The following is a 25117-nucleotide window of genomic DNA, read 5'->3' as shown; positions in this document are numbered from 1 at the left end:
CCCAGTCAATATTTGGAAAGTTAAAGTCCCCATAACAATCACCCTGTCACTCTCGCTCCTATCAAGAATCATTTTTGCTATCCTTTCCTCTACATCTCTGGAACTATTTGGAGGCCTATAAAAAACTCCCAACAGGGTGACCTCTCCTTTTCCTGTTTCTAACCTCAGCTCATACGTACTCAGTAGACAAGTCCTCAAACGTCCTTTCTGCCAGCGTAATACTGTCCTTGATTAACAATACCCCACCCCCACCCCCAACCCCAACCCCCTCCCCCACTACCCCCTCCCCCAATAATCTTCTCTGTCCTGGAACCTGCAATGACCATTCCTGTACCTGCTCTACCCATGTCTCCGAAATGGCCATAACATCGAAATCCCAGGTACCAACCCACGTTGCAAGTTCAACCTCTGATCTCAAGTTCAACATCATTCTCACCTCATCTCTGAAATTCAGATCTTTTGTCCATATTTGGATCAAGGTTGTAATGAGGTAAATAGCCGAGTGGCCCTGGTGGAACTGGGCATCAGTAAGCAGGTTTTGCAAGTGCCGCTTGAAAGCACTACTGATGACACCTTCTCTCACTCTATTGATGACTAAGAGTGGAATAACTGGGTTGAATTTGTCCTGCTTTGTGTGTACAGAACATAGAATCATAGGATTTTACAGTACAGAAGGATGCCATTTGACTCATCATGTCTGTACTGGCTCCCAAAACAGCTACCCAGCTAGTCCCATTCTCCAGCCCTATCACAAAACCCCTCTAACCTCAGCACTTTCAATATATACCCAGCTCTCCTTTGAAACCTCCTATGGAATCAACCTCCATCTCTTTCCCAAGCAGCACATTCCAAATTCTAACAGCTCTGAGTAAAGGAGTTTCTACTCATCTCAGTTCTAGCTCTCTTGCTAACAATCTTGAAACTGTAACCCCTAGTTAATGTCACACCAACCCAAGGAAACAGAATGTCCTTCTTTACCCTGTCAAAATTGTTCATAACTTTGAATAACCTAAGGCAGGTGACAATAGACAATAGGTGCAGGAGTAGGCCATTCTGCCCTTTGAGCCTGCACCACCATTCAATATGATCACGGCTGATCATCCTCAATCAGTATCCTGTTCTTGCCTTCTCTCCATAACCCTTGATTCCACAATCCTTGAGAGCTCTATCCAACTCTTTCTTAAATGAATCCAGAGACTGGGCCTCCACTGCCCTCTGGGCCGAGCATTCCACACAGCCACCACTCTCTGGGTGAAGAAGTTTCTCCTCATCTCTGTCCTAAATGGTCTACCAAGTATTTTTAAGCTGTGTCCTCTGGTTCGGCACTTACCCATCAGCGGAAACATGTTTCCTGCCTCCAGAGTGTCCAATCCTTTAATAATCTTATATGTCTCAATCAGATCCCCTCTCAGTCTTCTAAACTCAAGGGTATACAAGCCCAGTCGCTCCAGTCTTTCAGTGTAAGGTAATCCCGCCATTCCAGGAATTGACCTCGTGAACCTATGCTGCACTGCCTCAATAGCCAGAATGTCTTTCCTCAAATTTGGAGACCAGAACTTCTTCACTACCTGCTGTACCCGCATGCTTACCTTCATTGACTGGTGTACAAGAACACTACTGCCCCTTTACCTAAATTGATTCCATTTAGGTAGTAATCTGCCTTCCTGTTCTTGCCACCAAAGTGGATAACCATACATTTATTCACATTAAACTGCATCTGCCATGCATCTGACCACTCACCTAACTGGTCCAGGTCACCCAGTAATCTCCAAACATCCTCACCACATTTCACCCTGCCACCCAGCTTAGTATCATCAGCAAATTTGCTAATGTTATTGCTAATACCATCTTCTACATCATTAACATATATTGTAAAAAGCTGCGGTCCCAGTACTGATCCCTGCGGTACCCCACTGGTCACTGCCTGCCGTTCCGAAATGGAGCTGTTTATCACTACTCTTTGTTTCCTATCAGCCAACCAACTTTCAATCCAAGTTAGTACTTTGCCCCCAATACCATGCGCCCTAATTTTGCTCACTAACCTCCTATGTGGGACTTTATCAAAAGCTTTCTGAAAGTCTAGGTACACGACATCTACTGGATCTTCCTCATCCATCCTCAAAAAATTCCAGAAGATTAGTCAAGCATGATTTCCCCTTCATAAATCCATGCTGACTCTGACCTATCCTGTTACCACTATCTAGATGTGTCGTAATTTCATCCTTTATAATAGACTCCAGCATCTTTCCCACCACTGAGGTCAGACTAACTGGTCTATAATTTCCTGTTTTCTCTCTCCCACCTTTCTTAAAAAACGGTACAACATTAGCCACCCCCAATCCGCAGGAACTGATCCCGAATCTATCGAACTCTGGAAAATAATCGCCAACGCATCCACGATTTCTCAAGCCACCTCCTCCCGTGTCCTGGGATGTAGACCATCAGGCCCCAGGGACTTATCAACCTTCAGACCGAACAGTCTCTTCAACACCAATTCCTGGCAAATATAAATTCCCTTAAGTTCAGGTCCTTCAGCCACTGTTACCTCAGAGAGATTGCTTGTGTCTTCCCCAGTGAACAGAGTTGAAGTACCAATTCAATTCTTCTGCCATTTCTTTGTTCCCCGTAATATATTCCCCTGTTTCTGTCTTCAAGGGCCCAATTTTAGTCTTAACCATTTTTTTGCCTTTCACATACCTTAAAAAACTTTTACTATCCTCTTTTATATTATTGGCCAGTTTACCTTCGTACCTCATTTTTTCTCTGCGTATTTCCTTCTTAGTAATCCTCTGTTGTTCTTTAAAAGCTTCCCAGTCCTCCGTTTTCCCACTTATCTTTACTATGTTATACTTTTTCTCTTTTAACTTTATATGTTTCTTAACTTCCCTTGTCAGCCACGGCCACCCATGCCTCCCCCTAGGATCTTTCTTCCTTTTTGGAATGAACTGATCCTGCAACTTCTGCATTATACACAGAAATATCCACCATTGTTTCTCCACTGTCATCCCTGCTAAGGTATTGCACCATTGAACGTTGGCCAGCTCCTCCCTCATAGCTCCATAGTTCCCTTTATTCAACAGAAATATTGTCACTTCCGATTGTACCCTCTCCCTCTCAAATTGCAGATTGAAGCTTATTGCATTATGGTCACTACTTCCCAATGGCTCCTTCACTTCGAGGTCCCTGATCAATTCTGGTTCGTTGCACAATACCAGATCCAGAATTGCCTTCTCCCTGGTCGGCTCCAGCACCAGCTGTTCTAAGAATCCATCTCTGAGGCACTCCACAAAGTCTCTTTCTTGAGGTCCAATACCATCCTGATTCTCCCAGTCTACCTGCATGTTGAAATCCCGTATAACAACTGTAGTAACATCTTTGCGACAGGTCAATTTCAGCTCCTGATTCAACTTACATCGGACATCCAGACTACTGTTTGGGGGCCTGTAGATAACTCCCAAGAGGGTCTTTTTACCCTTAGTATTTCTCAGCTCTATCCACACTCTCTCTACATCCCCTGATTCTAGGTCCCCCCACGCAAGGGACTGAATATCATCCCTTACCAACATGGCCACCCCACCCCTTCTGCCCGTCAGTCTGTCCTTACGATAGCACGTCTAGCCTTGAATATTCATTTCCCAGGCCCTGTCCACTTGAAGCCACGTCTCAGTTATCCCCACAATATCGTATCTGCCAATTTCCAAAAGAGCCTCAAGCTCATCCATCGTATTTCTAATGTTTCGTGCATTCATGTTTAGTATTTTTAATTTGTTACTGCCCTCACCCTTCCCATCAACTCCTATTTCACTCAACCTTACAGCATGATCCCTTTCTGAGTTTTCTGCCTCATTGATACAGTTGTCTTTCTTGACTTCCCTTGTTCTAACTTTCCCTCCAATTTCCTTCTTAAACATCCAGTTTGTCCCCTCCCCCCCGCTACTTAGTTTAAACGTAGCTGTGTTGCAGTAGCAAACCTGCCTGCCGGAATGCTGGTCCCTAACCTATTAAGGTGCAAACCTCTTGTAGAATTTATGCTTACCACCAAACATACCCCAGTGATCCAAGAATTTAAATCCTTGCTTCCTGCACCAGTTCTCCAGCCACACGTTCAAGTCCATTATCTCCCTGTTTCTGGCCTCACCAGCCCGAGGAACTGGAAGCAAACCAGAGATAACCACCTTGGACATCCTGCTTTTCAGCTTGCTTCCTAGTTCTCCAAAGTCCCACTGTAGTATGTTCCTCCTCTTCTTCCCGACATCATTTGTGCCGACATGTACCACCACCTCCGGCTCTTCACCTTCGTCCTTGAGGATTTCTTGCACTCTGTCTGTGATGTCTTTAACCCTGGCACCAGGAAGGCAACACACCATCCTTCAGTCTCGTCTGCTGCCACAAAAACCTCGGTCAGTTCCTCTCACTATGGAGTCCCCTATTACCACGGCTCTGTGCGATGTCCGACTCTTCTGCTCTGTCTCCACACCAACGTTTGATTGACAGATCTGGCCGCCTCACGGACTGGCAGTGTCATCTGTCTCTACTGTTTCCAAAAGATTCAACTTGTTCCTGACAGGTACTTCCCGCGGGGTCTCTTGCACCTGTCTCCTCTTTGCCTTCCTCATCGTCTGCATTCTTCTGGTACAATTAGTGTAATAACCTCGCTGAAGGTCTTGTCCAGAAAGATCTCGTTCTCTCGGATGAGCCTAAGGCCCTCGGGTTCTTTCTTCAGTGTTGCAATATGCTCTTGTCAGTAGCTGAACGTGCACACACTTTCCACATTTGTACGAGCCAAACACACCAGAGTCGTTGACCTCCCACATCAAGCACGTAGCACACTGAACCAGCTTGGCAGTCATGTCTTCACCCTCTTCAACTGTCATGTCTTCACCCTCTTCACTTCACTCAACCTCCTTGTCAAAGACTCCTGAGCTAAAGCCTCACTCTTCAATCCACAGGAACTTCCTTGGACCCTCTTTTTGGGGCAAGTCTGTGGACTTTTAATTTAGGTTAGAGGAGGCCCTACTTTGTAGGACCTGGGGTCTAGAACACACCCACTCAAATAACAATCACTTACCTTCCCGACCGGCTTTGCACTCTGCCTTCACTTCCGCCCAGCTCCCGCCGCTCTCTGACCTCCTAATCTTCTCTGCTCCAAGAAGAATAAAACCAATTTCTCCAATCTTTCCTTGTATCTAAAATCCCTGATTCCTGGTACCATTCTTGTAAATCTCTTTTGAACTCTCTCCAGAATATTAACATCCTTCCTTAATAAAAGTGCCCAGAGCTTAACATAATATGCAAAATGAGATCTGACCAAAGATCTGTAGAGGTGTAGCATCATGTCTTTGCTTTTACATTCAATTTATTGCCTCTATATCCTTCAAGTTGTATTAACCATTGCTTCAACTTGCCTGAACATCTTCAGAGAATCATGCACATGAACCTCGAGGTCCCTCTGCTCCTGTACTCCCTTCAAAGTTGTACCATTGAGCCTGTATTGAACAAATGCATCTCCTCATATTTCTCTGCATCTGCTAGGTTTCTGCCCATTTGACCAACTTGTGAATGATCCCTCTGAAGTTGCTCGGCATCTTTCTCCCAATTCATTATTCTCCCTAGCTTAGTATCATCTGTAAATGTAGATATTTTACCCTCAACACCCAACTCAAAATCGTTTATATAAAAATCGGACAAAGCAAGAGTCCCAACACCAATCCCACTTTCAATAATTTCCAATCTGAGAAATGCCTATCAATAGTTATACTCTGTTTCTTATCTCTTAGCCAACCTCTAATCCATGCTGCCAAACATTTTTAATTGGCTAACTAACCTGCCATGTGGCATTGTATCGAATGCTGTCTGAAAGTCCATTTATACAACATCCATAGCACTCCCATCACCTATTGCCTATGTCACCTTATCAAAGAAGTCAATTACATTTGTCAGATATGAACTGCCCTTGACAAAGTCATGTTGACTATATAGTATTAACTTATTTTTTCTGTATGTGTATATTTAGCTTATCCTGTCCTATGGCTTCTATCAGTTTTCCCACTATTGTTGATATCAAGCTGACGGACCTGGGCGATCTTCTGCCAATGTCTCTCCGACATTAGTATTAGAAACATACCAATTATTTAAAAAAATACTCAATGTCTGAGCTTCCCCAGCCCCTTGGAATCACAAAGTTTCTCCCCATCTCAGTCCAAAGTGGCCTCCCTTATTTTGAAATTGTTTCCCCAGATGAAACATCTTACTTTGTCTATCCCTTTAGGTATTTTGTAGGTTTCACTAAAATAATCTCTCATTCTTTGAAACTCTGGAGATACAAGCCCAGCTTCCCCAGTCTTCTGACAGTTCTGCCATTCTGGAAACATGCCTGGTGAACCTTTGTTGCATTCCTCTTTGAAAATAATATCTTTCCTAAGTCAAAGCTGCACACAGTTCTCCATGTATGGTCTAACTAAACTTCTTTACAACTGAAGATAGACTTTGCTACTCCTATACTCAAATTCTCTTGCAATAAAAATCTACACATCCTTGTTCTTTATAATTGTCTGCTTTACCTTCATGTTAGACTTGAGTTACTTAGTGATGTGGACACTTATGTCTCTTTGTCCATCTATACTTTCCAATCTCTAATATTTAAGAAATATTCTGCACATTTGTTCCTCCTACCAAAGCAGATAAGCTCACATTTCCTATATTATATTCAACCCACCATGTTCTCACCCACTCACTCTGTCCAAATCTTTGCTTTGCATCACTTACAAAATTGTAAATATTGCATTTGTTCCCAGATCCAAATCATGATACATAGTGAAAATCTGGAAGCACATGGTAATCCTTAAAGTGCCATTCTGGTCACAGCCTGCCAAGATGAGAGTAATAAGTTTCTTCTCACACTTTTTTGCCTGTTGGCTGATACTTCATCCATGCCAATACATTACCTTTGGCTAACATAATTAACCTTCTGTAGAGCATTTTAACAACAGATTTGTCAAAACCAATTTCCATTCAGAAGTGCATGCTGACTGTACCCAACCAAATCAATGTTATCAAAGTATCGATGAATCAAATCTTTTATAACAGATTCTAGCATTCTCCCCATCTCTGATGCAAGATTGACAGGTTTTTAGTTCATCATTTTATCTCTCCCTCCCTTCTTAATTAGTAGGGTGATGAATACTATCTTCCTATCTACAGAAACCAATCCAAAGTCTATAGAATTCCAGAAGATGAACACCAATGCATCCATTATCTCCATACCTTTCCTTTTTAACACTGATGTAGGATATCAAGTCCTCGGTACTGATCAACTTTCAGTTCCACTAAATTCTCTGACAAACTTTCTTTCCAACCTTCGTCAATTTCTCATTCTCCCTCAACCCTTGGACTTATATTTCCATATATGTTTTGCTAGTGTACATCCATATTATGTTCTCCCTTTCCTTATTAGTTTCTTGGTCTTCCTCACTTATCATTAGACAATTCACCAATTCTTAGGTTTATTACTATTTTTAGCAACTTTATACATCTTTTCTTTTTACTTTATATAACCCTCAACTTCTTTCTTAGCCACAGTTCACTGACATTTTGTGCCATGAAGGATTGTGTAGTCACTGTACACTATGTAATAATTATGTAAAGACTGTCCATTGCCTACATACTATCATACCTTTTGATGTATTTTTCCAATCCACCTCTGTCAATTTGCACCTCAAACTTTCAGAAAATCCTTCACTCAAATTTAATACTTTGCTTCAAATTGAATGACCACACAAATACAAAATTCTCTTATTTTATGATCACTCGTCTCTGAAGGTTCTTTTACGACAAGATCATTAATTAATCCTTTTTCATTACATAATACTGGATCTAAAATAACCTGTTCTTCGTTTAACTCTTCAACATACTATTCTAGAAAACCAGCTCAAACACACTCAAAAAACTCATCCTCCATAGCATTCATGCTTATTAGGTTTACCCAGCTGCATGCAAATTAGAGTCACCCATGATTTTTTTAATCATTCATGCAACTTGCTTCTGTAATCTCCATGAACCAAACTACCACTACTATTTGAAAAGCAAAAATATGAAATCCTACCAGGTAGCTGATGAAGGAGCAGTGTCCCAAAAGCTAGTGCTTCCAAATAAACCTGTTGGACTATAACCTGATATTGTGTGATTTTTTAACTTTATCCACCCCAGTCCAACACCAGCTCCTCCACATCATAGCATTGTCCTTAACAGGCTTCATTTGTTAATGTTCAATTCGCCACATGGGTGCTTTCCTAGTGGTGAAAATAAATGAATAACAAAGTATATACACAATAGAGTCTTTGTACTGTGTCACTGTAAAAAGAAACGACAGCACAAGGGCTCTCTTGTGGCACAGTGGTACTGGTAGGCCTGACTTCAAGTCCTGACTGCTCCAGAGATATGTAATAACATAACTGAACAGGTTGATGAGAAAAGTATGTTAATTTAAAAAAAAAAATCAGCAAAAGTGCTTCAATTGTACAGTGGTAGTATCCCTACCTCTGAGCTAGGAAACCTGGGTTCAAGTTCTGCTTCCTCCAGAGATTTGTGATACTATCTCTAAAAAGACTGATTAGAAAATATCGACAACTGTTACAACAACGAACTGTGAAGGATAACATTTATGTAACCCTATCGCTTGATACAAATATCAATGTAAAATAGACGTTGACTGATTAAAAAATCCGACACAAGCACATATGCTTATTGGGCTTCTTTTGTGTGGCTTAATTCTAGGAACCCTCTAGGGGTAGGTGATCTTGATAAAAAGAAAGATTCATTAAGTAATTGGAAATTTTTTCAGGATTGCATGATGGGCCTTTTTTCATTTATTCACGAGATTGCTTCCTTCATGTGTTGTGTGGAGTGATACAATTAAGACTGAAGCTCTAAATCCATTTGTCATCTAAATCAGAAAACTCCCTTATTTCAATTTACTTATGCCGTTCAATATCCTAAAGGCCTGCAAATTGTCTTCCCTCAACCTTAGGTCTTGGGGAGTGTTGCTGAACAAAGTGACCTTGGGAGTGCAGGTTCGTAGTTCCTTGAAAGTGGAGTCACAGGTGGACAGGATAGTGAAGAAGGCATTTGTTAAGCTTGCTTTGATTGGTCAGTGTGTTGAGTATAGGAGTTGGAATGTTGCGTTGCGGCTTTACAGGACATTGTTTAGGCCATTCCTGAAGAAGGGCTCATGCCCGAAACGTTGATTCTCCTGCTCCTTGGATGCTGCCTGACCTGCTGCGCTTTTCCAGCAACACATTTTCAGCTCTGATCTCCAGCATCTGCAGTCCTCACTTTCTCCTAGGTCAATACTGTGTTCAATTCTGGTCTCCCTGCTATAGGAAGGATGTTGTAAAACTTGAAAGGGTTCAGAAAAGATTTACAAGGATTTCGCCAGGGTTAGAGAATTTGAGTTATAGAGAGAGGCTGAATAGACTGAGACTATTTTGCCTGGAGTGTCGGAGGCTGAGGGGTGACCTTATAGAGATTTATAAAATCATGAGGAGCATTTCCCCAGGGTGGGTGAGTCCAAAACTAGAGGACATAGGTTTAGGGTGAGAGGGGAAAGATATAAAAGGGACCTAAGAGGCAACTTTTTCCATGCAGTGGACGGTGCATGTCTGGAATGAACTGCCAGAGAAAGTGATGGAGGCTGGTACAATTATAGCATTTAAAAGGCATCTGGATGGGTATATGAATAGGAAGAGTTTAGAGGAATATGAGACAAATGCTGGCAAATGGGACCAGATTAATTTGGGATATTTGGTTGACATGGACTGATTGAACTGAAGGGTCGGTTTCCATGCTATACAACTCTATGACTCTTAAAAGTTGGTTAAACCAAAGACCATTTTAATATATTGCTTCTATTGCCCTTCAGGCAACAGCTCTATCCAGTTTTAAAATGTACAGCAACTACAAAGTTGGCAGGTTTTGTTTCTCGTATCTTTAACTGATCTCCGCTTAGACTGCAGTCTAGTTACTTCGCTAGCCTCAGTAGTTTAGCAGTTGGGTGCAGTAAATCAATCAGGATTTCTGATTGTTATCCAGGGATCCCTATTGGAATTGGTATAGAGACTAATTTAATGCCCCAAGTGCTGCCCTAGTTGAGTGCTATATATCCAGCATAGGCCGGGGCTGGGTGAAACTTTGAATCTTCCTGGTTAATATAGATCTGCATCATACTGGCTGGTGCCTTTACTTAGTAAAGGAGTTTGCCAATCCAAAACGTTTCAGAAAACTGATTGTATAAATTAAGTACTTGATTAATGGTTGAAAATAAAATTTCACCAAATGGCCTACATAAATAAATGGAAAAACTGGTCTCATTTACATGACAGCCATGATGCCTCACCTCTCTCATTTGTTTTATATCCTGTTCCAGTCATGTGCTTATAGTAGACTTTATCACATCAATTTTGCTTTAAAAACATCAATCATGTTTATCTTCTATTTACAGATAATGACTGACCTCTATAGATTTGGAATTTTCTGCTTTTTCCTTATAATTTGTTCTTACCTCTTTATTCTTCTCTTCAAATTCTTTGATAACCTTTACTCCTTTTTGCTGGTTTTCTTCAATTGCTTCTCGGAGGCATTCCAAAAAATGTTCCAGTTCCTTCTGACGTTTTTCATACCCTTTCAGCCCATGTGTGAAGAGCTTCTGGCAAATGTTGGTGAATTCAGCCTTGTATGTGATATGTTGTCAAGGATGCTGTCACATTTATACTTTGAAGGATGTATGATACATTTTATTATCAAAAATATGACTTCCACAAATAAACTCATTGCTTTTCCTTTTCATTTTTACCCAACCACATTTTACTGTAATCACACAGCATGTATTTGCATTTCCATGGAACAGATTCTGTTGTGCAGGGTCCATTAATTTTATTATCAGGTTAAAGATACACAGGTGAAGGCCATTGATTGATTAGGTGACTTGGGGTATATATAAAGAAAGAATTAAATGGCTTGTGTGGTGCAGTAGTAGTGCCCCTACTTCTAGACCAGGAGCCCGGGTTAAATTTCCACCTGCTACAGAGATGTTGATTAGAAAAACAAATTAAAAGAAGACTTGAGTGCATCTGCCCCAAAACTAAATTTTACATTTCAAAGTTTCTTTCAGGGACTCTTCTTTTTTTCCACTGGAGTGCAGAAGGTTGATGTGGAAATTTAGAAAATCATGAGGGGCATAGATAAGGTGAATGACAAGAGTCTTTCCCTTATGATGGGGGGAGTTCAAAACTAGAGGGCATATTTTTAAGGTAACAGGAGAAAGATTTAAAAAGGACATGGGGGCAACTTTTTTACACAGTGAGTGCTTTATGTGTGTAATGAACTGCCAGAGGGAGTAGTGGATGCAGGTACAGTTACATTTAAAAGACATTTGGATAAGTTCATGAAGAAGAAAGGTTTGGAGGGATATGGGCCAAATGCAGGCATGTGGGACTAGTTTAGTTTGGGAACATGTTCGGTGTGGTCTCGTTGAACCAAAGAGTCTGTTTGACTCTATGACTGTATTTGCTTTGTTGCAGTTCCCCCTCACAGGCCTGTCAACTAGCAAATTTGATTCATTCACTATTGTTTGCTTAAAAGATTATAAGAAAGACTTCCCCATTTCATTACATGAGCAGGCCTCTTCTGAAGTTTTATTTGCAACTCAGGCCCTAGTCTTTGGCACATTGTTGCAGAGAGGAGCAGACAGGTTAGAGGACTTCTAGGTACAGGCAAAGTGGCTATGAACAGACTGTAAAGGAAGTGTTTCAGTCTGAATGCCTTACTTCCCTATATGATTATATCTGTGCCCTAGTATCCACAGAGTGTATCAATTTGGAATTGATATTTAGTTTTAATTCTGAAGTTTTGTTGTAGTTACAGTTTCCCTTTATAGGCCTGTAAAATTCCTTTAAAGTGGTTTCTCCTACTTAATTAATTTGTGTTCATGAATTGAAGAGTATAAAGAATGGCTTGACTGCATCATCTTTCCCCATATCAAATTTTAATTCATTAATTAAGTTTCATTTAAATTTTTGATTTTGTTATAGTTCCCATTTCAGAGGCTCTCTACTAGCTAAGTTGGTTCTTTGGAGTATCAAGAAAGACATTCCTGTATTACTATTTGACAAGATTGCTCTCCAAATTCGTTTACACCAGCCCCATGCTCCTAGATAACCTTTGGACAACCAGTGTAGACGAGGGCAGCTTTCCAGCAGGGTTCCTAGTTTGCCTACTCCTAGGCATGGCCAACATGGCTATTAACAAGTCAAGGCACCGAGCAGCTGCCTGTCCCTTCTGTGATTATGTCAGCATCTGGATGTCCTTCAAGAAGGAGCACATAATATCCTCAAGGCTTTCCATGAACTGTGTGCATAGCAGGGGCTGGAGTGCATTATCAGTCCCAGGAATGTTACTTTATTTGGACAGGTTTGCTTTAAAGTTTTGATTGCCAATCCCACTATGCCCTTTCAGATGCTGTTAATTTGCTCATTTGTTTATTGCTACTTAGAAATGTACAAGGGGATATGTAGTTTTTGTTACCGTGCCTGTTAAAAGGGCTGTTCAATTAGTTCATTTCTTTCTTGAATTATTGTTTGCTCAGAAAGAGTAAAGAAAGCCACAGGAAATCTTGTGACACAGTTGGCAATATGCTAGCTTCTGAACCAGAAACTCTGGGCTCGAGTCTCACTGCATGGACTCTTAGCCAAGGTAGTCTGTCCATGTTACGAACAAACAGGCTGATTAGCAACCTGCAATTCATTTTAACACACCAATGGCCGGCAATAAATGAGAGAGATTCCTGTTTCCCCATGTGACTAAAATAAAGCCCTCTACAATCACTATCCATAACTCCAGACTAAAATATGCATGGACAAATACATGTTGCCACAGCAATGTATACTCTGAACAATGTGTAACACACCACATTCCCAGCTCCTCAAAAAAGCAATAAAGTTCATTCAGCAAGATTTTTAAAAGAATGTACATGTTGGTTTTGGAGGAGGCAGAAATATGTAATGATGCATTTAATATTAAGTAAGAAGATTAGTGGCTAGTTTCCTCCTTCATCATCAGAATGAATAAATGCATTATGCCACAACAAACAATGGGTAACTGAACAAGTGTCAGTTCATCATTTGCTTCAGGTATTATAGCAACATTTTGTTTTTAAGTCCTCATTCTGGGATATATTTGTCACCCGCCTTACACATTTTGAGCAGAATTTAACTCCACTATGACAACTAATTCCCTCCAGCAATGGTCTGGATAGCGTGTGAACCTTATAATCAGATCTAAGGGTGTGGTATAGAGAATTTGCTGCTTTAATTTCAAACTCATCCTGACTATGATTGGGCAAGGAAGGTCAATGTCAGGTTTGTGCCCAGAGGCCAAAAGAAATCCTTACTTTAAGTAAGGACCTCATTCCCACCACTACTGCTGTATCGTTAGTAGCTAGGAAGGATGAGCTATAAACATTGGGAGCCTGCAGGTATACCTTCATGTGATCACTGCAGTCTCAGGGTGGAACAATCCTTATCAGGAATCCAGTGCCCTGGCGGGGTCCAGAGGCAAAGGTCACTCTCGCACCCTTCATTATGAGTCCTTCCGTCCTTTACAAAAGCCTATTTGACTGGCCCCAATGATCTCAGCCTGCTCACCAGTATTCTGGCGTCTGCTTCAGACCTAGCAGTTCCATTGTTCCTGATAAATTAACTGATGTCTTGGAGGTGGGATCGTCAACGGCAGACAGTAAACATTTTGCAGAGCATTTAGTTCTGTTGGGGCTCTAACTTTAAAGGGAATGGTCAAGTCACAATTGTGGCCTTTAAATGTAACCTTTTTTGTGTGAGTCTAGACTGTAAATGTTTGCAGATTTCTCCATCACCAGGGAATTATAACTGAATCTGATCTGGTCTCAATCTGGCATCCACATGTACATACCCACTTCTAACGAAGATCCCAGGATAATGCTTAAGAGCAAAAACCCTGACTGATTCTCAACTCAGGGTGCAGACATAACTCCAGATGAGATCAGCCAGAACAGAATGATTAGCGCAAGTGGTGTTTTCCTATTTTGTAAAGCCTAGCTCTTCCAAAGCTAAATTAATTACTTTATCTGCTCTAAAATTGACGTTTAAAAGAGATATTTGTAAGTTTCTACTGTTCAAAAGGAAGCTAAAAAAAGACAATTTCACAACTCCAGGCATATCAAATAACTTTACTTCTAATGAAATATTTTTGAAGTGTTGTCACTGTTATAATGTGGACAGCAAGTTCTCTCAAACAATGTAAACAACCAGATAATTCACTTTTCCGGCATTGATTGAGGGATTAATATTATCTCAGTTCATTCCTTTCCAATATTAGACAATTTACCAATGGAGACTGCCACAGTGGGCCAGCTAATTAATCAAATCAACAGACAAGTCATATGAATCAGGGCAAGTATAAAACACAGAGAAATGTAGAGGCAAGTGGGCAGGTCAGAGGACTTCCTCATGGGCCTGATTAAAGTAGCTATTTATAGGTTGAGGCAGTGGGCGGTGGAGGGGTATATTAATTCCTGATTACCTGCATCTCTTCTGTGGCAACCTCCAAGCCTGGGTATTCTTGAGAGGAAGGATCCAGTGTCCACTAGTACCCTTAAGGCTCTTTGAAAGAGATGGTAACTGCAGGGAGCTCACACTCCAACACTATTTTGATTAAATTCCCTCCCTTGATTGTCCCACCATTTTGATATTTGTTTTTGTTACGCAGTCTCATGTGTTGTTTGTTAATTAGGTGACTGGGTGATTTAGTGGTGGGTTCTTAAAAGAAAACATAAGAAGGCTCTTCTGGTACAGTGGTCGTGCTTTTGCCTCTAACAGAAGGTCCAAGTTTAAATTCCACCTATGCTAGAGGTGTTTAAAAGCATGTTCAAACAAATTGATTAAAACAATGTAGGCAAAATGCTAGTAGTATGATTCTATTAGCACTCCTGTCAAGAAGGTTCTGTCACATCTTATGGATGTGGATAGGATTGGGCCCAAGGTTAGTTCTTGGCATTGGTTTGGGGCATTGACGTTTGCTACTGACCTACAATTATTCTCATGTGTGATTTTGTAAATCTGAGTTCATTAGTCACGAGTGTAAATATTAAATAAAGATGGAACAAACTTAATTGGAGATTAATATCCTTAAGGCATAAATGACCTTAGTAAAGGGATATATGTCCACAAATTCGGTCACTCCAGGTAACATTAAAAGCTTTGGTGCTTCAGGATCTTCTGAGAACATTGTGTTAAACAGACCAGGTCCATTCAAATATTCTACATAGGCGGCCTTAATTAAAAAAAAGTCATTAAATCAAGAAAATTTTGCCCATCATAAGCATAATAGCCTAATTCTGAGTACAATTTTAAATTCCAAGTAGTCATTATAAAGAGTATTCGATGAGCAGTGAAAATGTCAGCATCAACAAATTGGACATTCTTCACTTGTCGAATTATTCTAGTACATTGAAAATTGCTTACGTCAGCAGAGCAGTAACATAAAATCATTGGGCTTCCAGGCATGGCCTGTGTGCATACTTTGACATCATACTCTGTCTGTGTTCAGATTAACACTAGTTAATGCACTGCAATTAATGAATTATCCATATTATTAATTTGTACAAACTGGAGGTTTTCAAACTGTTTCAATAATTAGATCCATTTATATAACAATTTAGTTTTCTATATTTAATTATTGGTTGCAGTTCCTTATTTTAGTTTCTTTTGACTGTTAAGCAAACAATGTAGGCAAATTATAAAAGGGAATATTAGAAAGGTAAACATGAGAGTATGATGTACTTCACTTTAGTTTTAATAAATGGAGTGGAAATTGAAATGTTTAGAACAAGAGGTAGGTTAGTGAAGGTTAAGTTCAAGGATGACCACAAAAATGCAGATGTTACAACAGATTAAAGAGTCATAGAGATGTACAGCACGGAAATAGACCCTTCAGTCCAACTTGTCCATGCTGACCAGATATCCTAAATTAATTTAGTCCCACTTACCAGCATTTGGCCCATACTCCTCTAAACCCTTCCTATTCACATACCTATCCAGACGCCTTTTAAAATGTTGTAATTGTACTAGCCTCCATCACTTCGTTTGGCAGCTCGTTCCATACAAGCATCACCCTGTGTGAAAATGTTGCCCCTTAAGTCCCTTTTAAATGTTTCCCCTATCACCTTAAACTTATGCCCTCTAGTTTTGGATTCCTCCACCCCGGGGAAAAAACCTTGGCTATTCACCCTGTCCATGCCCCGCATGATTTTATAAACCTCGATGCTCCAGGGCAAATAGTTCCAGCCTAATTAGCCTCTCCCCATAGCACAACCCCTCCAACCTTGGCAAAATCCTTATAAATCTTTTCTAAACCCTTTCAAGTTTCACAACATCCTTTCTATAGCTGGGAGACCAGAATTGCATGCAACGTCCTAACCAATGTCTTGTAAAGCCCCAACATGGTCTCCCAACTCCTATACTCAATGCACTGACCAACAAAGGCAAGCGTACTAAATGCCGCCTTCAATATCCTGTCGACCTATGACTCCAATTACAAGGAACTATGAACTTTCACTCCAAGGTCTCTTTGTTCAGCAACACTCCCCAGGACCTTACCATGAAAGGAATAAGTCCTGCCCTGATTTACCTTTCCAAAATGTAGCACCTCACATTTATCTAAATTAAACTCCATGTGCCACTCTACAGCCCATTGGCCCATCTGATCAAGATCCCGTTGTCCACTATTGTCTTCAAAATTACTAATCATACCTTCTGTGTTCACATCTAAATCATTTATATAAATGGCAAAAGCAATGGACCCAGCACCGATCCTTGTGGCACACCAATGGTCACAGGTCTCCAATCTGAAAAGCAACCCACCACCATTACAAAGAATTTGGGAAAAAAACAAGAATATATTGGTCGATGACAAATTGTGCTGTATACTGTATCATTTACATGGCAATTGGATGGGCTTTCTTCTTTATAGTGATAAGGACCAGGCCAGACCCCCTCAAAACGTTTCAAGAAAGTAGCCCAGACCCTAACTTTGTTAGTTGTTTTAAGCAGGTATGATGCGAATATTCCAGGGGAGAATCAGCTGGTCAAACCACTTAGTTTTAAACAAAACAAAATTTACTTACAAGATTACCAAATAAAACATGAACAAAAGAGAACAGAATACCGAATAACCTAAACTGTCCGAAAATGCCAACAGATCATCCCAACCTAATGATGCTGTTCCAAATACTTGCTACAATCCCCATAAACACCTCTTGGCACAAAAGATAAAATCAAACACTGGTTCTTACAGGATAAAGTTAAAAATCACACAACACCAGGTTATAGTCCAACAGGTTTAATTGGAAGTACTTAACCTGGTGTTGTGTGATTTTTAACTTTGTACACCCCGGTCCAACACCGGCATCTCCAAATCTTAAAGGATAGTAGTCAGAGAGAGAGTACCAGCCTGGACCTGCTTCTTTGGTCCAGCAGCTTTTTTTAGCTACTTCTAAAAACCAAACCAAATCAGAGAAAAGCTGAGCTGGTAGAACTGGCCAATCCCCTTTCATTGTACAAGTGTTTGTCTTTTAAAATCTGAAAGCTTTCTGCCTGAGACAGTATCTGTTAACAATCATCAAATTGGTCTTAAAACCCTTCAGCCCCAGACTTTTCAGAGTCTGTGTCGTTTACAATCTCTCTGAAAAAGAAAATCCAAGGACGGTATAACCTTGTTAAAGAAGCAGCTTTGTCACAATAGTAAGCTGATTCATGTGGGTATCCTCTTGTTCATGGGTATCCAAATCAAAGTGATGAATTTTCTGTTCGTCTGATGTGAAACACATTGTCTCCAAATGGGTGAGCTACCCACTTGCCCATTTATAGGTCAGTAAAAGATGCAGACTCAATGACCATCAAGAATATGAATATAACTGAATCACCAGATGCTGGCAAACTTGCCAATGCTTTTTGAAGCTCACTTACTTTGTCTTTGGTTTACAGGATTTCTGCAACAAAGTGGAAGGATTCCTAGCCAGTGGTGACAGGCTGACCTGGTCAATTAACAGTGCCTTTTTTCCACCAGACTAAGCTAGTTCGTGTACCAGACCTATAAAACTATCTCAGAGGGAGATTGTGGTCCTAAACTTCCATTGCTAGACACATCACCTTGGGGAATCAGTAAATATTCTTCCTACCCCCATCAATTGGGAATGAAGAATCTGCCAATCTGTATGGTTATGGTTACTAACAACAGTTTATATCATACCTAGAAGTAATGGATTATTTTTGCATTCATTCTGCAATCACATGGTGTGCAATAAAGTAATGTCATGTCCAGTAACAAGTGTACAACTTCCCCACTCTCCTCCAGAAAGAGGAAGAGAGTCGATTCCGAGAGTGTTCTCCAACTTATTGTCTCTGTTTATCTCATTCCTCTCTAACATTCAAGACTACAATCGGACCTCCCAAAGAATTTCATCTTACTGGGCATGGATTGTTTCTTTTGTTCATGAGAGATGAGCATCTTTACTTTATCAGCATTTGTTGCCTTTTGAGAAGGCAGTGTGAGTCATCTTTTTGAACCGTTACAGTCCATCTAGTGCATGTAGACCTGTAGTGCTATTATGGAAGGAGTGAAGAAATGTGATATTGTTGCAAGTCAGCTGGTGTGTGACTTGACGAGGGAGGGGACTTGCAGGTAACAGTGTCCTATAAACCATTTGAAAGGTGCTGTGAAAACAGACTTTGCAAGTTACAGTTCATCTTGTAGTTGGTACACACTGCAGCCACTGTGCATTGATTATAGGCAGGGAGCAAATATTGAAGATGGTGCATAGAGTACTGATCAAATAGGTTACTTTGTCCTGGACAGTGTCGCACTCCTTGGGTATTGTTGAAGCTGCATTCATTGAAACAATGAGTACTCCACCACACTCCTAATTACATTACATTACATTATATTACATTACAGTGTGGAAACAGGCCCTTCGGCCCAACAAGTCCACACCGACCCGCCGGAGCGAAACCCACCCATACCCCTACATTTACCCCTTACCTAACACTACGGGCAATTTAGTATGGCCAATTCACCTGACCCTGCACATCTTTGGACTGTGGGAGGAAACCGGAGTACCCGGAGGAAACCCACACAGACACGGGGAGAACGTGCAAACTCCACACAGTCAGTCGCCTGAGGCGGGAATTGAACCCAGGTCTCTGGCGCTGTGAGGCAGCAGTGCTAACCACTGTGCCGCCCATCTTGTAGATGGTGGACAGGCTTTGTGGACTCAGGAACTGAGTTACTTGCATCAGAATTCTTAGCTTCATATCTGCTATTATAACTGTTGTATTTATAAGGTTGAACCAGTTCAATTTCTGGTCAACAGTAATCTTCAGGACACTGATGGATGGAGATTCAGTGACATCAAAGCCATTGTACGTCAAGGGGAAACAGTTATATTTATCTCATTGGAGATGTTCTTGCCTGATACTTTGAAAACCTTTGCTGATTTATCTTTGTTTTCTCAATTTTGAATTCTGATCTGGAAATGAGCTGTCATTGCACACGTTACTTTTCAGCAAATGACACTGAACAGGGCTTAAGGGAGAAAAGTACGCAGTGGATTCGATTTTTCCCTTTCAGGTTGTTTTTATTGCTTCCCTGAATTAGATCAAGATATTAATTTGAAATAAAGTATGTATTACAAGGAACTGAACTTTTGCTAAAAAAGATTATGTGAAGATGTGATTGCTAATGTATGCTTAGTTTATACAAGAGGCATTCTTACCTTATGTAGAGCCAGTTCCTCCTCTTGTAACCTTATCTTCTCGAGCTTTTTAAATGCTATGTCTTCATGGTACATCAAATTTGCAACAGCACTGTGATGCTTTTCTAAAGCAATTTCTTTCTATAACAAATAGAGATTTTTCAATTCATGACTTTTGCAAACCATATTTTCTTTTCTACTTCCTTTGATATCTGAGTTAGCTATCATCAATATTACAGTGCATGTGACTGGTAATTGCACTTTGATCTATGTCAATATATGGTGAATGTAGACGCCTCAAAATTAAAGATTTAAGAAATACTTTTCATGACCTCAGGATGTTGCAAAGCCCTTCATAGCCAATTAATTGTTTTGAAGTGTAATCACTGTTGTAATGCAAGAAATGTGGCATCTAATTTGCATACATGCTCTCGTAAACAGGCCAATAATAATGAGCAGATAATCTGTTTTAGTCATGTTGGTTAAGGGATAAATGTTTGCAAAAACACCAGATGGAACTAATGTGTTCATCTTTCAAATAACGATTTGATATTTTTAGATCCAGCGGAAAGATCTAATACTGTAGGACCTGAATTTAGTAATATATTTAAAAGATAGCACCACCAACATTCCTTCAGCGTTGCACTGGAGTATCAGCTCAGACTTTATATGTAAGTGTCTAGAATGGTGCTTCGACTCTATCAACTGACTCAGAGACAAGAAAGCTACAAATTGAGCAAAGGCTGACAGTTAAAACATTGAGGATGCATTCTCTTCTTGCTGGTGTGTGGATTCAGGTCTGAACTTGGCACCATCCTATTGAGGTGTAGCTGAGGTCTGGAATTCTGCTTGGTAGATCTTAACATGCTTTCCCACAATCTATGACCCTTTCACACAGCATGTTACATCCCTGATAGAATAAATATATATTTTTTAATTCTCTTATTTTTTTCTTCTCTGTCCTACTGTAATTGTGGTGATATATAGAAATAATAGTTTTGTTAAACTCCAGTATACAGTACCATTCACTTACAAAAATGGGGATCCTTTTCCTATTAATTTCTTTCCTTCCTCCAATGCTAATAGAAATGGGCTCCTTGTTGGTGTTACAAATGAATGGTTACCATCCATTGTGAACCTACTCATTAATTATCAATAGGCAACTTGATCACAGTAGACATCACTGGTATTTTCATTTTCATTCTCTCTTGACAATGTTTATTCTGAGACTGTTGGACAGCATTCAGTAGCTGGAATGATGGGTAATTTCATCCCGTTACAAAGACATCAATATAATTGCAGCATTCCATCTATGGTGTTGTTGAGATCTGCTAGTTCATCATAGACAGGGGAACCTGGGTCTTTTCTGTTCTCTAAGCTTTACTCATTAATGGCCTTGACCAACTAATCTCTTTTTCTCTTGTTGAAAAAATAATCACTATCAATCCCACATGATTAAAAATGTATTGGGTGGCCTGGACATTTGTAGACAAAGAAAATATTTATACTATGTACATGTAGCCTGCAACTTGGGCTTGTGTGAGGGTACTTGTGCACTGAGAGGAGCCTAACTTAAGCCTATTAACACATGGTTGAGATTCACATATTAGAACATAGTCCAATATAGCATGGGAACAGGTCCTTCGGCCTACCATGTCTGAGCCAACCATGGTAAAATAATCCCATCTGCCTGCACATGGTCCATATCCCTCTATTCCTTGCCTGGTCATGTCTATGTCTAACTGCCTCTTAAATGTTGCTATTAAATATACTTCTACCACCTCCCCTGGTAGCGTGTTCTGGGCATCTACAACCCCTTACACAAAAAGAACTTGCTTTGCACATCTTCTTGAAACTTTCCCCCTCTCACCCTAAACTTATGCCTGTTAGTGTGTGACATTTCCATCCAGGGTAAAAGAATTCTGACTGTCCATCCTATCTATGCCTCTCATAATTTTATGTACTTCTATCAAGTTAGAGAATTTATGTTTGTTGACATGTGTCAATCAAGGGAGTGCTTTCTATTTGATGATGGCAAATTTCTTCAGTGTTATTAGAGCTTCACTCATCCAAGCAAGTGAGGAACATTTCATCACACTCCTGACTTAAGCCTTGATAATAATGGACAGTCTTTTCGGAGTTAGAAGGAAAGTTACTTGCTGCAGGATTCTTAGTTTCCAAACTACTTTTGTAGTCACAATTTATACGGGTATTCCATCAGTTTCTGGTCAATAGTAACCCCCAAGGTACTGATAATGGGAGCAGAGGTGGGGGGGGTGTTTCAGCAATCATAAGATATTTTAACATCAAAGAATAGTGGTTAAATTTGCTCTTGTTGGGTTGGTGTTTGCCTGGCACATGTGCAATGTCAATGTTACTTGCTGGTTATCAGCCAAAGACCTAGATATTTTCTGGGTTTTACTGTATTTGGATATGGACTGCTTCAGTATCTGAGGAGTTGTGAATGATATCAAACATACCACAATCATCAGCGAATATTCTTACTTCTGACCTTATGATGGAAGGAAGGTCATTGATAGCTGAAGATCGTTCAGCCTGGGACACAATTTCAGAGGTATGGTTAGTAAGTTTGTAGATGACACCAAGATTGGTGGTATCATGGAGACTGAAGAAACTTATCTGGGAATGAAAAACCTAAGAAACACCTGAAGTGATATCCTGAATCAGAGATGATTGAATCCAACAACCACATTATTTTCCTTGTGCTAGGTATGACTCTACCTGTGAATTCTCATGGATTCCAGTTTTGCTAGGGCTCCTGATTCCCACTGACTCTAGTTTTGCTAAGGCTCCTTGATGTCACACTCAGTCAAGTGCTGTTTTGGTGTCAAGGGCAGTCACTCTTACCCCATCTTGCTACTGGAAATCCATTTGATTATGCCCGAAACATTGAGTGATGGAGGACTTTGTTGAATGGGAAAATTCATCACGTTGGGGTAGGGAGAAGAGATCCTGCTAAAACCAAGAACTCGAGATTTTTAAACACAAGACAACGGTTCTGCCAATACTGCAGCATGTATAGACATAGCATAGAGAATTTTCCATTATGTTGAGGAGTTAATAAGGAATAACTGCTCTGAACTTTAATCTGTTAGTTGCCTCCTAAGTAATGTTTAATCAAAACTGATTATAGTTTGTTCGAAACCATTAAATGTTAAAAGGTGAAATCTTGTTGTATGATTCTTTCTAAAAAGTACTGGAATATTCATATCTCTGTTAGAAAGTTATCATAACAACATGTAAAATGGTCACCAGGGTAAGGCACCAAAGAATGGCTTAGTTCTTGTGGTGCAATGGTAATATCGTTACCTCTGAACCTGGAGGCCTGGGTTCAAGTTCCGTGTTGCACCAGATAGAGACATAGAGATGCACAGCACAGAAACAGACCTTGCAGTTCAACTTATCAACTTGACCAGATGTCCTAAACTAATTTAGTCACTTTTGCCAGTACTTGGCTCATATCCCTCTAAACCTTTCCTATGTATATAGCCATCCAGATGCCTTTTAAATGTTTTAATTGTACCAGCCTCCATCACTCCCTCTGGCAGCTCATTCCATACACATACCACCCTCTATGTGTAAAAGTTGCCCCTTTGGTCCCTTTTAAATTTTTCCCCTCTCACCCTAAAACTATGCCTTCTCGTTCTGGACTCTCCCACCCCAGGGAAAAGACCTTGTCTATTTACACTACCCATGCCCTTCATGATTTTATAAACCTCTGTTTGTTGAATGGGAAAATTCATCACGTTGGGGTAGGGAGAAGAGATCCTGCTAAAACCAAGAACTCGAGATTTTTAAACACAAGACAACGGTTCTGCCAATACTGCAGCATGTATAGACATAGCATAGAGAATTTTCCACCCCTCAGCCTCCAACGCTCAAGGGAAAACAACCCCAGCCTATTCAACCTCTCCCTGTGATGTCTCTGAACAGGTTACTGGAAAATATCTACACTTAGAGGAATACTAGGGTACTTCAGAGGCTGTGAACATAACAAACACTACCTTGGAGAGGTCTGGATTCAGTTACTGAACAGACCAGATAAGAATGGTTCCTGTCATTTCTACATACAAAAAAAAGACTGGATGCCATTGCTAAGAGTCCGATATCAGCAAGGATTCAATGCTGTAGGGAAAGGAAATGGTTAGGGGAAAAAAATTGACAGTGTTCAAATGGCCAATGTTTCTTGAAAGCTAAAGATTTACATCATGCTTCCAACACAAAGAAACCTGAGCAATGCAGATTTTTAATAGTTAGGAATAAAAGATTATTTGTTGGCTTGAAATACTTTTTAAATGGTTGAAACAGGGATTCTCAAGACTGAAGAGCTTCAGAAAATATGTTTACATTAGTGGTACAAAAAGATTGGAATTCACTTAAGAAGACATAAACCTGAAGCTTCTCAATATTGTTAGCATTGGACACATTTGGCTATAGTTCATTTTGTTTGAATAGTTATCTACACTTAGAAAATTGAATGCAAAATGTGTGTTATGTCACATGAAACAAGTCCTTCATTATCACCACCTAGCATATCATTACAACATAAAGTCTACCTCCGGTCTATTCTTATTAAACACTTACTGTAGTCTTTTCTATTAATCTGAAATCCAGATACATCAGTGTAGGCAGGTAGGCAGGAATGTACATGCTATACTGCTCATCTTCACACATTGGATTGCCAGCTAGGTTTAGTGTGCGCAGCCTTTTAAATCTTCTGAGATAGATAATCTGCAAGAACAAATTTCTTGTAATTTAGAAAATGGCATAGAAAAATTAAGCATTGAAAAGAATATATCATAAAATCAAAAAAATATTTTGGGTGGCGAAAGGGAATTATAATCCCAACTTAAATTGCTCACATTTTCCAGTTTATCGATGTGATTTTTTCCAATAGAGAAGATTTGCAGGTTTACTAATGAGTCCATATTTTCAATTTTGGAAATTCTGTTACTGTACAGACTGAGGTCTTCCAGCTTAACCAGTTCATCCAAGCCTTCAATTATCTCAATGTTATTAAAGGACAAATCTAGAAGAAAAATAAATTAACAATTTCCCCTCACTGACAACACTCCTTTCCCTTTATGTTTACAGTTCTAAGATACTATTAGCTTTCCAGGACCTTGTCTAGGTATTCATCATTTGTGTGTTTAGACAATTATTGATCTCCATATTGTTAACTGGCAGGAGTGCTTTCAATATTTGATTTTGCTGCCTGCTTGCTTCTGCACAAACAGAGGGCAAAAAACACCTTTTCTAATG

At 40.1% G+C, this 25117-nt stretch overlaps 1 protein-coding gene across 4 annotated transcripts in view; it reads right to left on the bottom strand.

The window, feature by feature from the left end:
* drc3 (dynein regulatory complex subunit 3) overlaps nt 1–25117 on the bottom strand; it is a 59943-nt gene that overhangs the window by 21003 nt on the left and 13823 nt on the right. For 3 of the 4 annotated variants that reach the window (XM_043711786.2, XM_043711790.2, XM_043711788.2), the window contains exons 4-8: nt 24718–24884; nt 24440–24586; nt 19856–19975; nt 15245–15357; nt 10556–10730 (exon numbers count right to left, since the gene is read on the bottom strand). In XM_043711786.2, coding sequence (XP_043567721.1) covers nt 10556–10730; nt 15245–15357; nt 19856–19975; nt 24440–24586; nt 24718–24884 — 722 coding nt within the window. The remainder of the gene's footprint in view (nt 1–10555; nt 10731–15244; nt 15358–19855; nt 19976–24439; nt 24587–24717; nt 24885–25117) is intronic. The other variant, XM_043711791.2, reaches the window with a different exon arrangement.

The sequence above is a fragment of the Chiloscyllium plagiosum genome, unplaced genomic scaffold (genome assembly GCF_037043375.1).
Source record: "Chiloscyllium plagiosum isolate Xiang-an unplaced genomic scaffold, Cpla_swu_hap1 HiC_scaffold_20, whole genome shotgun sequence".
Classification (NCBI taxonomy): domain Eukaryota; kingdom Metazoa; phylum Chordata; class Chondrichthyes; order Orectolobiformes; family Hemiscylliidae; genus Chiloscyllium; species Chiloscyllium plagiosum.
The sequence above is the reverse complement of the archived record's forward strand: the minus strand, read 5'-3'. Positions and strand labels throughout refer to the sequence as shown.